Source organism: Triturus cristatus, chromosome 6 (genome assembly GCF_964204655.1).
Source record: "Triturus cristatus chromosome 6, aTriCri1.1, whole genome shotgun sequence".
NCBI classification, from domain to species: domain Eukaryota; kingdom Metazoa; phylum Chordata; class Amphibia; order Caudata; family Salamandridae; genus Triturus; species Triturus cristatus.
Genome location: NC_140589.1, coordinates 326,763,153 through 326,779,130, shown reverse-complemented (window position 1 = coordinate 326,779,130; position 15,978 = coordinate 326,763,153). Strand labels below are relative to the sequence as shown.

Below are 15,978 nucleotides of genomic sequence, written 5' to 3'. Positions count from 1 at the left end.
GTGTCCCAGTCTCCCCCTGAGAAGAAGCCAGTGCCCCCGCCAGGTAGGCCTGTTCATAGGGGACCCCTTACTTGTTTAAAGTGTCGTCAAGTGGGCCACCGGTATTATGATCCCCAGTGTCCCCAGAGGGACCTCAATGCACCACCCCGTGCACCAACCCACCAGCTTGCTAGTGTAGCCCTGGGAGGGGAGGAGATGGGTGACCAAGGTGGGTGGGATCCGGTAGAGTTGACCCTTGTCTCGCTAGTAAACTTTGAGAAGGTCCCTAACCCCACGCTGCCTGATAACACTAAGAAGTACAGGCAGTGGGTGACCATCAATGGCCATAGGCTGGAGGCTCTGAGGGACACAGGAGCTAGTGTGACTGCTGTCAGCTCCCGGTTGGTGTCCCAAGAGCAGGTTGTCCCCCATGCATTCTGCCCAGGTGTGTCAGCAGACAACTCTGAGAGCCAGTGTGAGGTGGCTCAAGTTCCCTTTGAGTAGGCGGCGTCTCAGGAACTCTTCAACTAGCTGTGAGGCCAGCCATGCCGGTAGACTGTCTATTGGGCAACGATCTAGAGAACTTCCCATGGGCTACGGTGGAGAGGATATCTCACCTGGAAATGTTCAGTCTGCCTGAGTGGGCGTGCATGACCACTTGGTCCATGGCAGCAGATGATCAGTCAGGGTCACATCTGATCTATTGGTAGAATGACCTCCTTTACAGCGAGCCTAAGGTTGCTGAGCCTGGGTCAGCCCGTGTGCTGGTGGTACCCCAGTGCTTCAGATCCTTCCTATTGGGGTTGGCTCATGATATGCCATTGGCAGGACATCTGGGGCAGACAAAGACCTTCGAGAGGCTGGTCACCCACTTTTATTGGCCCCAGATGCGCAGGAGCTCAGATGCTCACTGCAGGTCATGTGAAACTTGCCAGGCAAGTGGGAAAAGTGGGGGGAAGATCAAAGCCCCACTCCAGCCCTTTCCAGTTGTCAGTACCCCATTCGAGCGAGTGGGCATTGGCATTGTGGGGCCTCTGGATCCCAAGACAGCCATGGGCAACAGGTTCATCCTGGTCTTGGTGGACCATGCCACCCGGTACCCTGAAGCCATCCCACTCCGGACAGTGACGGCCCCCGTGGTGGGACGTGCACTGATGGGGATTTTCTCCCATGTGGGGTTCCCAGAGAGGTGGTGTCTGATAGGGGTACTAACTTCATTTCCAAATATATGAAGTCTCTGTGGGAGGAGTGTGGGGTAATTTATAAGTTTACCACCCCTTACCACCCCCAAGGTAATGAGCTGGTTGAGAGATTCAACCGGACCCTCAAAGGCATGATTGATTATGGGCCTCGAAGAGTCCATGAGGCGTAAGTGGGACCTTTTCTTGCCATGCCTATTGTTTGCTGACCGTGAGGTGCCACAGAATTCCCTAGGGTTCATCCCCTTTGAACTGCTCTATGGTCACCCGGTAAGAGGGCCTCTGAGTCTGGTCAAGGAAGGCTGGGAGCAATCTCCCCAGGATGTGTTTAGTTACATGCTGGCCTTCAGGAACCAGACTCGGCGTTTCAGAAAGCTTGCTGAGGCAAATCTGGAACCCAGCCAGGAAGAGATGAAACGTTGGCACGATCAGGATGCCACTCTGATTGAGTTTCAGCCTGGTCAAAAGGTTAGGGTCATTGTCCCAGTGGAGCCCTGTGCACTCCAAAATAAGTGGACCAGACCATTTGAGGTGGTGGAGCGCAAGAGTCCTGTTACCTACTTGGTGGACTTGCAGTCTCCCAGGAACCCCTTGCGGGTCCTGCATATCAACCGCCTGAAGCCCCACTTTGAGAGGTCCGAAGTGGGCATGTTCCTGGCCACAGATGCTGGGATGGAGGAGGAGAGTGAGCCTCTTCCTGACCTCCTGTGTGCAAAGGAGCAAGATGGGTCAGTGGAGGGTGTGGTCCTCTCCACCACACTGACCCCTGAGCAGCAGAGTGATTGTCGCCAACTGTTGGGGCAATTCAGTGATCTGTTCTCCCTGGTGCCTAGTGTCACTGATTGGTGTGTCCATGAAGTGGACACTGGAGTCAGTTCTCCTGTTAAGCACAAGGCTTAACAAGTCACTGACTGGGTTAGGGCATACATTAAGGAGGAGGTTTCCAAAATGTTTGCTTTAGGGGTGATTGAGTCCTCTAGCAGCCCTTGATCCAGGCCAGTGGTCTTGGTACCAAAAGCTTCAGCGCCTGGTGCCACCGCAGAACTTCGGTTCTCCGTGGACTACCGAGGTCTCAATTCAGTCACGCAGATTGACGCGCACCCCATCCCCAGAGCTGATGAGCTCATAGATCGGCTAGGGGCTGCACGGTACCTCAGCACGTTTGATTTGACGTCTGGGTTTTGGCAGATCGCCTTGACTGATGGGGCCAAGGAGAGGACAGCATTCTCCACACCGGATGGGAACTACCAGTTCAGGGTGATGCCCTTTGGGATGAAGAATGCCCCTGCCACCTTTCAGCGGTTGGTCAACAGGGTGTTGGTTGGGCTGGAAGATTTCAGTGCTGCCTACCTGGATGGCATTACAGTGTTTAGTTCCTCATGGGAGGACCACCTGCGCCACCTCTGGGAAGTGTTGATGGCACTGCGAAAGGGCAGGCGTCACAGTCAAGGCAAGTAAGTGCCAGATTGAGCAGGGTTCTGTGGTGTACTGGGGACACCAGGTTGCAAGTGGCCAGGTGGCCCCCCTACAGCCCAAGATTGAAACCATCTTGGCTTGGGAACCCCCAAAACCCAACACACAGGTGAGAGCCTTTTTAGGACTCACAGGTTATTACAGGAGGTTTGTCAAGGGGTATGGCAACATTGTTGCACCCTTGACTGAGCTGACTTCTAAGAAGCAGCCAAAGATTGTGAACTGGACTGACACCTGTCAGGAAGCTTTTGATGCCCTGAAGACTACCATGTGCACAGCACCTATACTTCAGGCGCCCAACTTTTCAAAAGAATTTGTTGTCCAGACAGACGCTTCAGAGCATGGTGTGGGGGCTGCTCTGTCACAGAGCAATGAAGAGGGCCTAGACCAACTGGTAGCCTTCATTAGTAGGAGGTTACTTCCACAGGAACAGAGGTAGAGTGCAATTGAGCGTGAGGCATTTGCTGTGGTCTGGGCACTGAGGAAGCTGAGACCATACCTGTTTGGGACTCACTTCCGGGTTCAGACAGACCACAGGCCCCTCAGATGGTTGATGCAGATGAGGGGTGAGAATCCATAGTTGTTGAGGTGGTCTATTTGCCTACAGGGTATTTACTTTACGGTGGAACACCGCCCTGGTATAGCACACGCCAATGCTGATGGGCTGTCCACATTTTTCCGTCTTAGTGATGAGAACCCCCAAGTGACATCACCGGGCCTGGGGGAACGCTGGGTGGTGGGAAATCTGTGTGAGCCCGGTGATGCCACAACTTTCCCACTCCAAAATGTGTGAAAAAAGTGATTTTTTCAGCTAAAATTGAGGTTTGCAGGGGATTCTGGGTAAGGAAACGCTGGGGGATCCACGCAAGCCATACCTCCCTGGAAGCCCCCGGGTGTCTAGTTTTCAGAAATGTATGGGTTTGGTAGGTTTCCCTAGATGGCCGCCGAGCACCGGGCCAAAAACCCAAGTGACCCCCCTTCCAAAACCAGGTGGTTTTGCGATAGGCCATTTTGATGTCACCTCACTACGTTTTGGGCCCTTGCCTGTCGCGGGTACTTGGGCCTCCCACACAAGTAAGGCACCATTTTTACCGGGAGACCTGGGGGAATGCTGGGTGGTGGTAAATTTGTGTGAGCCCGGTGATGCCACAACTTTCCCACACCAAAACCTGTGAAAACATTGTTTTTTTCAGCTAAAATGAAGGTTTGTAGGGGATTCTGGGTAACGAAACGTTGGGGGATCCACGCAAGCCATACCTCCCTGGAAGCCCCCGGGTGTCTAGTTTTCAGAAATGTATGGGTTTGATAGTTTTCCCTAGATGGCCGCCGAGCACCGGGCCAAAAACCCAAGTGACCCCCTTGCAAAACCAGGTGGTTTTGCGATAGGCCATTTTGATGTCGCCTCACTACGTTTTGGGCCCTTGCCTCTCACGGGTACTTGGTCCTCCCACACAAGTGAGGCACCATTTTTACCGTAGGGGAACGCTGGGTGGTGGTAAATTTGTGTGAGCCCAGTGATGCCACAACTTTCCCACACCAAAATGTGTGAAAAAAGTGATTTTTTTCAGCTAAAATTGAGGTTTGCAGGGGATTCTGGGTAAGGAAACGTTGGGGGATCCACGCAAGCCATACCTCCCTGGAAGCCGCCGGGTGTCTAGTTTTCAGAAATGTGTGGGTTTGGTAGGTTGTCCTACGTGCCGGCAGAACTAGGGTTCAAAAACTACAGCTAGGCACTTTGCAAAAAAAAGGTCATTTTTCACTGCAAAATTGAGGTGTGACCACGTTGCGTTTTGCGCCGTTTCCTGTCGCAGGCACTAGGCCGACCCGCACAAGTGAGGTACCATTTTTCTCGTAGGACTTTGGGGGACGCGGGGTGGGTGGAAATTTGTGGATCAACGTAGATTCCAGAACTTTCCATCATAGAAATGTGGGGAAAATGTGTTTTTTTGTCAATTGTTTAGGTTTGCAAGGGATTCTGGGTAACAGACCCTGGTGGGAGGCACTCAAGTCAACCCATCCGGGATTCCCCTGGTTGTCTAGTTTTCAAAAATATATAGGTTTGCTAGGTTTCCCTAGGTGCCAGCAGAGCTAGGGTTCAAAAACTACAGCTAGTCACTTTGCCAAAAAAGGGTCATTTTTCACTGCAAAATTGAGGTGTGACCACGTTGCGTTTTGTGCCGTTTCCTGTCGCGGGCACTAGGCCGACCTGCACAAGTGAGGTACCATTTTTCTTGTAGGACTTTGGGGAATGCGGGGTGGGTGGAAATTTGTGGATCCACGCAGATTCCAGAACTTCCCATCATAGAAATGTGAGGAAAATTTGTTTTTTTGTCAATTTTTTAGGTTTGCAAGGGATTCTGGGTAACAGACCCTGGTGGGAGGCACTCAAGTCACCCCATCCTGGATTCCCCTGGGTGTCTAGTTTTCAAAACTATATAGGTTTGCTAGGTTTCCCTATGTGCCGGCAGAGCTAGGGTTAAAAAACTACAGCTAGTCACTTTGCCAAAAAAGGGTCATTTTTCACTGCAAAATTGAGGTGTGACCATGTTGCGTTTTGCGCCGTTTCCTGTCGCGGTCACTAGGCCGACCCGCACAAGTGAGGTACCATTTTTCTAGTAGGACTTTGGGGAACGCCGGGTGGGTGGAAATTTGTGGATCCACGCAGATTCCAGAACTTTCCATCACAGAAATATGGGGAAAATGTGTTTTTTTTTACAATTGTTTATGTTTGCAAGGGATTCTGGGTAACAGACCCTGGGACCCTGGAAGGCACTCAATTCATCCCATCCTGGATTCCCCTGGGTATCTAGTTTTCAGAAATATATAGGTTTGCTAGGTTTCCCTAGGTGCCGGCAGAGCTAGGGTTCAAAAACTACAGCTAGGCACTCTGCAAAAAAAAGGGTCATTTTTCACTGCAAAATTGAGGTGTGACCACGTTGCGTTTTGCGCCGTTTCCTGTCACGGGCACTAGGCCGACCCGCACAAGTGAGGTACCATTTTTCTCGTAGGACTTTGAGGAACGCGGGGTGGGTGGAAATTTGTGGATCCACGCAGATTCCAGAACTTTCCACCACAGAAATGTGGGGAAAATGTGTGTTTTGTCAATGTTTTAAGTTTGCAAGGGATTCTGGGTAACAGATCATGGTGAGAGGCAGTCAAGTCACCCCATCCTGGATCCTGGGTGTCTAGTTTTCAAAAATATATAGGTTTGCTAGGTTTCCCTATGTGCCGGCAGAGCTAGGGTTCAAAAACTACAGCTAGGCACTTTGCCAAAAAAGGGTCATTTTTCACTGCGAAATTGAGGTGTGACCACATTGCATTTTGTGCCATTTCCTGTCGCGGGCAGTAGGCCAACCTGCACAAGTGAGGTACCATTTTTCTCCTAAGACTTTGGGGAACACGGGGTGGGTGGAAATTTATGGATCCACGCAGATTCCAGAACTTTCCACCACAGAAATGTGGGGAAAATGTGTTTTTATTGTCAATTTTTTAAGTTTGCAAGGGATTCTGGGTAACAGATCATGGTGGGAGGCAGTTAAGTCACCCCATCCTAGATTCCTCTGGGTGTTTAGTTTTCAGAAATGTATGGGTTTGGTGGGTTTCCCTAGATGGCCGCCAAGCACCGGGCCAAAAACCCAAGTGACCCCCCTTGCAAAACCAGGTGGTTTTGCAATAGGCCATTTTGATGTTGCCTCACTACGTTTTGGGCCCTTGCCTGTCGCGGGTACCTGGGCCTCCCACATAAGTGAGGCACCATTTTTACCGGGAGACCTGGGGGAACGCTGGGTGGTGGTAAATTTGTGTGAGCCCGGTGATGCCACAACTTTCCCACACCAAAATGTGTGAAAAAAGTGATTTTTTTCAGATAAAATTGAGGTTTGCAGGGGATTCTGGGTAAGGAAACGTTGGGAGATCCGCGCAAGCCATACCTCCCTGGAAGCCGCCAGGTGTCTAGTTTTCAGAAATATGTGGGTTTGGTAGGTTTCCCTGCGTGCCGGCAGAACTAGGGTTCAAAAACTACAGCTAGGCACTTTGCAAAAAAAAGGTCATCTTTCACTGCAAAATTGAGGTGTGACCACGTCGCGTTTTGCGCCGTTTCCTGCCGCGGGCACTAGGCCGACCCGCACAAGTGAGGTACCATTTTTCTCGTAGGACTTTGGGGAACGCGGGGTGGGTGGAAATTTGTGGATCCACGCAGATTCCAGAACTTTCCATCATAGAAATGTGCGGAAAATGTGTTTTTTTGTCAATATTTTAGGTTTGCAAGGGATTCTGGGTAACAGGCCCTGGTGGGAGGCACTCAAGTCACCCCATTCTGGATTCCCCTGGGTGTTTAGTTTTTAGAAATATATAGGTTTGCTAGGTTTCCCTAGGTGCCGGCAGAGCTAGGGTCCAAAAACTACAGCTAGTCACTTTGCCAAAAAAGGGTCATTTTTCACTGCAAAATTGAGGTGTAACCACGTTGCGTTTTGTGCCGTTTCCTGTCACGGGCACTAGGCCGACCCGCACAAGTGAGGTACCATTTTTCTCGTAGGACTTTGGGGGATGCGGGGTGGGTGGAAATTTGTGGATCCACGCAGATTACAGAACTTTCCATCATAGAAGTGTGGGGAAAATGTGTTTTTTTTGTCAATTTTTTAGGTTTGCAAGGGATTCTGGGTAACAGGCCCTGGTGGGAGGCACTCAAGTCACCCCATCCTGGATTTCCCTGGGTGTCTAGTTTTCAAAAATATATAGGTTTGCTAGGTTTCCCTAGATGCCGGCAGAGCTAGGGTTCAAAAACTACAGCTAGTCACTTTGCCAAAAAAGGGTCATTTTTCACTGTAAAATTGAGGTGGGACCACGTTGCGTTTTGCGCCGTTTCCTGTTGCGGGCACTAGGCCGACCCGCACAAGTGAGGTACCATTGTTCTCGTAGGACTTTGGGGAATGCGGGGTGGGTGGAAATTTGTGGATCCACGCAGATTCCAGAACTTTCCATCTTAGAAATGTGGGGAAAATGTGTTTTTTTGTCAGTTTTTTAGGTTTGCAAGGGATTCTGGGTAACAGACCCTGGTGTGAGGCACTCAAGTCACCCCATCCTGGATTCCCCTGGGTGTCTAGTTTTCAAAAATATATAGGTTTGCTAGGTTTCCCTAGGTGCCGGCAGAGCTAGTGTTCAAAAACTACAGCTAGTCACTTTGCCAAAAAAGGGTAATTTTTCACTGCAAAATTGAGGTGTGACCACGTTGCGTTTTGTGCCGTTTCCTGTCGCGGGCACTAGGCCGACCTGCACAAGTGAGGTACCATTTTTCTCGTAGGACTTTGGGGAACGCGGGGTGGGTGGAAATTTGTGGATCCATGCAGATTCCAGAACTTTCCATCATAGAAATGTGGGGAAAATGTGTTTTGTTTGTCAATGTTTTACGTTTGCAAGGGATTCTGGGTTACAGACCCTGGTGGGAGGCACTCAAGTCACCCCATCCTGGATTCCCCTGGGTATCTAGTTTTCAGAAATATATAGGTTTGCTAGGTTTCCCTAGGTGCCGGCAGAGCTAGGGTTCAAAAACTACAGCTAGGCACTTTGCAACAAAAAGGTCATTTTTCACTGCAAAATTGAGGTGTGACCACGTTGCGTTTTGCTCCGTTTCCTGTCACGGGCACTAGGCCGACCCGCACATGTGAGGTACCATTGTTCTCGTAGGACTTTGGGGAACACGGGGTGGGTGGAAATTTGTGGATCCACGCAGATTCCAGAACTTTCCACCACAGAAATGTGGGGAAAATGTGATTTTTTGTCAATTGTTTAGGTTTGCAAGGGATTCTGGGTAACAGATATTGGTGGGAGGCAGTTAAGTCACCCCATCCTGGATTCCCCTGGGTGTCTAGTTTTCAAAAATGTATAGGTTTGCTAGGTTTCACAAGGTGCCGGTAGAGCTAGGGTTCAAAAACTACAGCTAGGCACTTTGCCAAAAAAGGGTCATTTTTTACTGCAAAATTTAGGTGTGACCACATTGCATTTTGTGCCATTTCCTGTCGCGGGCAGTAGGCCAACCTGCACAAGTGAGGTACCATTTTTCTCGTAAGACTTTGGGGAACACGGGGTGGGTGGAAATTGATGGATTCACGCAGATTCCAGAACTTTCCACCACAGAAATATGGGGAAAATTTGTTTTTTTTGTCAATTTTTTAGGTTTGCAAGGAATTCTGGGTAACAGATCATGGTGGGAGGCAGTCAAGTCACCCCATCCTGGCTTTCCCTGGGTGTCTAGTTTTCAGAAATGTATAGGTTTGCTAGGCTTCCCTAGGTGCCGGCAGAGCTAGGGTTAAAAAACTACAGCTAGACTCTTCGCAAAAAATGTGTAAATTTTCATTGTGAAAATGTGGTGTGTTCACGTTAGGTTTTGAGCCACTTCCTGTCGTGGGCACTATGCCTACCCACACAAGTGAGGTACCATTTTTATCGGGAGACTTAGGGTAGTTCAGATTTGTAAAGCAACTGTTATTACCTATTGATTTGTGATGCATTTCTCCCTTCCAAATGAAAGACATTGTGTAAAAAAAAAGTCTTTTTGAAAAATGACCAATAATTCTCATGCTAGTATGAGTATTCCCAATTTCGAAAATGTGCAAATATGCACTGTTTCTAAACTCTGTAATTTGTTCCCTGATCAGAAATACATAGGTGTTTTTCATACCGATGTTTCCATGTATACATTTTCCCACAATAATTGCTATATACCCGGAACATAATAGAAGACCATTACAAAATGCTGCTCAGTTTTTTACTCTGGGTTCGTTGGGCTCTTGGTGAACCTACAAGTCCTATATATCCCCACAACCAGGAAGGTCCGGCGGATGTAACGGTACATTGTTTTCAATGAGATGTCATAATTGGAAGAAGTTACAGGTGAAAACGTTGACTCAAAAGGCTGCTTTTTTCAACTAATTTTTAATTTTTCCTATATTTAACTGGTAGTTTCTATAAAGAAACCTTGATGTAACTACACAAATGACCCGTTGCTGAATTCAGAATTTTATCTACTTTTCAAAAATGTTTAGCTTTCCAGGATCCATTATTGCTTTTGTACCCATTTCTACCATTAACTGTAAGGAGGTTGAAAGCACAAAAAATAGCAAAAATAGGGTATGTCCCAGAAAAATGCCAAAACTGTGTAAAAAATGTTAGTTTTCTGACAAAATTCTGTCATTCCCTAAAAGCTGGAGAAATGGTGATTTCAGCTCCATAAACCCTTTTTTGATACCATTTGCAAAGAAAAACCCAGACGCTTTCATTTGCAACCCGTTTTTCCCATTTTTCACAAAAAAAACAAAATGTTGGTGTATTTTGACTAATTTCTGGGAACCCTCTAGGAAAATCCACATTCCCTGGGTACCTTTAGAATCCCCATGATGTTGGAAGAAAAGGACGCAAATTTGGCGTGGATACCTAATGTGGTCAAAAAGTTACAGGGGCCTAAGCGCGCACTACCCCCAAATAGCCCAAAAAAGGCTTAGCACAGGAGTGGAAAAGGCCTAGCAGCGAAGGGGTTAACTGTCTGCCCCTCTCTCGGTTTCAGCACAGGAGGCTCCCTGCCTTACATTGCAGTTCAAGTATTTCAGCTCTTGGTATTTATCGTCCCTGTAGGTTATCTTTTCACAGAAAGTAGGAGAACTATTTTCCTTAAATTAAAAAAGTTGGTACGCCGTGCCCCTCCGATCTCGTCCACTTCGATCACTGTCTCAAACAACTGCATTACTAAAAGAAAAAAACAGTGAAAGGAGGCACACCCTAAAGGCTAAAAATTCCAATTAATAAACCCTGCGCGCAGAACATACAAATACAGAAGAAGAAAGATAAGCTGCTATGTAAAAAAGCTCGACAGTCGATCTCTGAAAACAAGGTTGTTTTTCTGCTGCTCTGGTTACTTCTGGTTCGCTATAAGCAACCGCTGGAGGGCGCTGTGTCTTTTGAAAATCTACGTCAGTCTGGAATTCCCTTTGTGTTTAGCGAAAGACTAGCTGCAGAAAGGCAGGCAGGGGCTCATTCTCAGCGAACTTCCAGACACAGACAATTGGAGCGTGCGACTCTTAATTTGGCACTGAAGAGACCTTGGAATCGGCCAGGACTTCGGAGGAACTTTCTTTGAGTTTGGTATGCTCACCCGAAGGCAGTGTTCGTTTTTGCCGGCTGCTGAAATCCTCCTTGTTTTTGGCGGGATTTTATTATATGATTTGACTAATAGCTCTTGAGGTAAGCGCTCCCATGGACCTAACAAAATCTAAGAGGAACCCGGCTCTCCAGCACAGTGTGACTTTACTTTAGTTCTGTCTTCCTTGGAGTTTAAAAGAAGCAAGAAAAAAAAATGCTCGTCTGTCTTTCGTTTGAGTTCTCATGTTCCCTGAATGCAGCTTGTTGCATTTCGTCTGCACAGTGTAAGCGCTTACAAGTTGCCAGCTTCCCTGCTGCAGGTGGAGCGCTTCTCGTCTGCCTCGATGTTTGCGGGGAGATGCCTGGCTTGCTTTAAATTGCTCGAACAAAGACCACCCGCTGACAAGAACTGGAAAGAAATAGGACATTAACAGTTCCGCACAAACATGATGGGCAGTTCCACCTTCGAGGAGCTGGAGAGTGAAGGATCCGAAGGCAGCGACGACGTGGAAATCCTGGTCAATGTCGGGGGGATGCGGCACATTTTCTACGGAGACATCCTGAACCGATACCCGGACACCCGCCTGGCTGAGCTGGTGGACTGTGTCTCTGGGGGGTATGATGCCATATTTTCTGTTTGTGACGACTACGACCCTGGCAAGAAAGAATTTTACTTCGACAGAGACCCAGATGTCTTCAAGTGCATCCTCGACCTCTATTACTTCGGGGAGGTGCACATGAAGAAGGGGATCTGCCCGCTCTGCTTCCAGAACGAGATGGAGTTCTGGAGAGTCAACCTGGACCTGCTGGATGACTGCTGCAAGAGTCTGCTCAGCGAGAAGAAGGAGGAGATGGAAGAGATCGCGCTCAGGGTGCAGACCATCCTGGATGACCTAGGGGTGGACACCACCGAAAGCCGCTGGAAGCGATGCCAGAAGTACATCTGGAAGTTCATCGAGAAGCCAGAGTCGTCGTTTCCAGCTAGGGTCGTCGCTGTTTTATCCTTTCTCTTCATTCTCATCTCTTCTGTGGTCATGTGTGTTGGGACAATCCCCGAGCTCCAGGTGGAGGACGCGGAGGGGAACCGCATGGAGCACCCCGTGCTGGACAGCATTGAGACAGCCTGCATTGGTTGGTTCACTCTTGAGTATGTCCTGCGCCTTATCTCCTCCCCGAACAAACTACACTTTGCTCTGTCGTTCATGAATATTATTGATGCCTTGGCCATTCTGCCATTCTATGTCAGTCTGATCTTGACACACTTAGGGGCCACTTTGATGGAGCTAACAAATGTGCAGCAAGCCATCCAAGCCCTAAGAATCATGAGAATTGCACGGATTTTCAAACTAGCGCGCCACTCATCAGGGCTTCAAACTCTGACATATGCGCTCAAAAGTAGCTTCAAGGAGCTCGGGCTGCTTCTCATGTACTTGGCTGTCGGCATTTTTGTCTTCTCAGCCGTGGGTTACACCATGGAACAGAGTCACCCGGACACCTTGTTTAAGAGCATCCCTCAGTCCTTTTGGTGGGCCATCATAACGATGACTACGGTTGGGTATGGAGACATCTATCCCAAAACAACATTAGGGAAACTGAATGCAGCCATCAGTTTCCTGTGTGGAGTCATCGCCATCGCGCTACCCATCCACCCCATCATCAACAACTTTGTCAAGTACTACAACAAGCAGCGAGTACTGGAAACGGCGGCCAAGCACGAGCTGGAACTGATGGAGCTCCATCAGGGTGAGAGTAGTCATGGAGACTCTGAGCATGAGCTCCATGGTGACGTGCCTGAGAGGGAAGGCAAGGGCATCCCGGCCTGGAGCAGCAGCATGAAGCTATCTCACAGTGACACCTTCATCCCTCTGCTGTCGGATGAGAAACCCTGCAGGACCAGACTCCAGAGTTGCAAGTAGTGCGCGGCTGTCTGGCGGACGGGTGACTGGGGACACAGACTAGTGAACGATGGCCACTAGGTATGAATGCACACTTCACTGCCCTGCTAAGTGTCTTTTCTTTCAGAGGCGCAGACTGGATTGTGGCCAAGGATTCTGTAGTATCTTGTGGTAAGGACCTATGGTGCTCATCTGAGATTTGAAATGTAGGCGAAGGCGTTGTGAGAGTTCATCAGACCTTCGAGTGTTCTTGGAAACGTTTCAGAGTCCAAACTTGGAAGACCAGTCTACAAGAAAGCTCTTCCTCTCCGTGGAGCACTGCAGATCAACGTGTAGGTACATGCTCAGAGGTTCCCAGCTGACCGTGCCTCTCGCGATGCTCCCTTCGGGGAAGGGTATACATATTTTCAAGACAAATGTTATTTAATGTCTCTGGGAGGTTGTCGATCACATTAAACAACATGTGGGAAATTGGGCCAATGATATTCCTATGGCAACCACCTCAAAGGTAAATTCCTAGATTATGATGAAGTGTTTTGCGAATAAAAAGCACACACTAAGAAAAAATGTACAAATAGCCTCAGATTCATATTCGTGTTTTCTGACATTTTTGCCAAAGATTGATTGCCAAAGAATGTGGCCATCTGCCTGCTTATCAGAAGACAGCTTTGAAAACGATGCTATCTCGATAACCATTGTTCATTCTCGTGTGAAGCAGCCACACACAATCTTCCTTTCATTTAACAATAGCGCAGCGATGTGTGGTCCATTCCCTGCTCTTGATAAGGCAGATGGGTGTGCGCGAGCGAGGCAGTGCAAACAAGAAACCGCAGCCTGGTGTGAGGTACAAAGAACATTTTGAATACAATGTTTGTATGTTTTTATTTGATTAATTTAACATGATATCCCCTAACCTTTAATAAAAATGCATTCTAGTGCAGTGTAAAAAAAGACTGTTTCGGCTATATTATTTGTTTAATGCGAAAATATGTCCAACAAGCTACAAACACTGAAAAACCTCACGTTATCAGGTGACTGTTACAAGTTGCACTTGTTACCAAATTCACTTGGTATGTGATTTTTTTGCTTGTTTGCGGTAGTAGCTTCAAAATGCAAAACTTAATTTAGGCATGATTGTGTGGGGCTGTTGTTAATGTTCATTTGCACTGAGCTGTCGCCTGTGACACTTCCCCTGAGGCAATAAAATACAGAAGTTTTTTTCCAAGAAGATATCACCGTATGAGCTGCTGTAGACGTGTTGCCCTGCGATAAAAACATAACACTGGAAAAACATTAACCATTGCAGGAAATGGAAAGCTTGACAGCGGGTGCGATGACTTTCAAGTTAATGTTGTTTTTGCTATCTGCAATGTATGTCTCAGCGCGATGCGTTCTTGGTAGGGTTCTGAAGCCCCCGTATTTAATTGCGTTGCCAAAGTGCCTTTCCGGTTTGTCTGACACATAAAATATACGTTGTCTCACAAGTGAAATAACAGAGAGTTATTATTCAAACCACCGGGTGATTGATATGCACGACAAGCTGATCGTTGTGTATATTCGAGCCACTGGTAGTGTTGGATATGCATACGTCAGTCATCAGTTAATGCCCACAGCTGTACCAGGAGATTTAAGTACAAAATTTGTCATTATCCACGAGTCCTCTAAATAGTGCACAGGCCCCTCTAACCTGCTGTCTGAATCCTCTCTGAGTAACACATTGCAGCAGGAGGCGGATCATTGCACCAGGTCAAAATCAAACCAATGTCCTTTCCTGTCCCATGCTCTATGTAAATTGTAATCACCCATATCTTTCCAGGCGTATGCAGTCTGCAGGCCAACCTGCCGCTTGCCTGTCAGCTTTGTACAGTCTGTTCCAGCGTGTGCGGGAAGCATGTATGCATTTGTAAAACATACTCTCCGTCCATGTGTGTGTTTTTTTATTGATTTCTCCAGATGTTGTAGGCACTTTCTGTAGAGATGCCTGTTCTCCAAAGATACCCGGTGGTAAGCGATGCTGCTGGACAGACATACAGTGGGGGCACAATCTGCTGTATGTCACAAGCAGGGACAGCTTCCTGTGTGTCAATTAATAGAAACTATCACATCACTTCTGTTGGTTTCAGTCAGGGACATTTCTCCAGCCCCTTCCCCTGGTGGTGGTGCCATATCTAACACTTTGAGGAGCAGTATATGGCACCCCCTTGGAACAGTGCCCATGGAGGCTGGCTAGCAGTGGCTCATGTAGCAATAGTCGTGAATGCGACTGGTGGCTGTTTTTTTAAAAGTGACTTCATAGAGGCATTGAATTACCCACAGCTTTGGACCAGTTTGAGTCCACAGAATATTTCCCATACCAGTTGATCGTCAGAGAAAGAACTCATCTCCTTGTTATTTACTTGTTTAACAGTTGTTCTACCTCACCCTGAGTGTCACATCACTAAACAGAAACCGAGGTAAGAAACAGAGAGACCAGAGTGGTTAATAATGTGCTATGGTGTTCTAGGTTGTTTAACATGACTAGGTGAGTTTCTAGACCTTTCCAGCAGAGATGGGCAGGTGGGTTCTTAGTCAGAAGACGGAGAGTACCAAGGTGATGTTGCCGCCTCTTTGCATGTTTGTTTTTGTGCTTGGAGGATATGAACTTCAGGACTTCCAAGAAAAGTGAGTCCTTAATTCAGAGTGTTCTCTGCCTTCCAAGATGGGGACCAAGGGACTTATTTAAAGTTGGGTAGATGAGAGATATCTGCCCAAAAGTGGCGGATGTATTACAAGTGCATTGATGTCAATGGCACTCTAACTAGGGCAGATACGACACCTGCCACTTTGTGATGCATGACCAGCTCCACCAAACTCTAAGAGCCCCAAGTCGGAAAGCAAAGCTAATCACTGCCAGACATCATTTTCTCACTGTGGCCAACTTAGTCAAGAGGTACTTTCCCTGTGAACTGATCAATTGAGAGTGTTAAAATCAAAACATTGCAAAAGTAAATGACAAAATACTGTTCAAGGTTCACAGCATTACCATTGACACAACACACCGCAGTACAGCAGTTCCTTGGGAATGCCCTACTATATTATGCCAAATATGCACCGTTATTGTATGTTTGCATGTAGAGGCTACTTGGTGATGGTGTAGCAGATATGCAACTATAGCTTAAGAATCATCAGTTAGTGTGACAAATATAAAGCCTGACAAAATAATACTGTATATACATGAACATGAAAGGCTAGACTCTCTACATCCAATCTAGGAAAAGCTGAAAACCAAATTAAACTATATACTATGCCATAAAGGATCTTGT

The 15,978-nt window shown here is 47.6% G+C and overlaps 1 protein-coding gene across 1 annotated transcript; it reads left to right on the top strand.

The window, feature by feature from the left end:
• Positions 1 to 10,655: 10,655 nt before the first annotated feature.
• On the top strand, positions 10,656 to 13,619 carry KCNF1 (potassium voltage-gated channel modifier subfamily F member 1). The gene has a single exon (XM_085610698.1). The coding sequence runs from the start codon at positions 11,228 to 11,230 to the stop codon at positions 12,695 to 12,697; it is 1,470 nt and encodes a 489-aa protein (XP_085466824.1). The 5' UTR covers positions 10,656 to 11,227; the 3' UTR covers positions 12,698 to 13,619.
• The last annotated feature ends 2,359 nt before the right edge of the window (positions 13,620 to 15,978 follow it).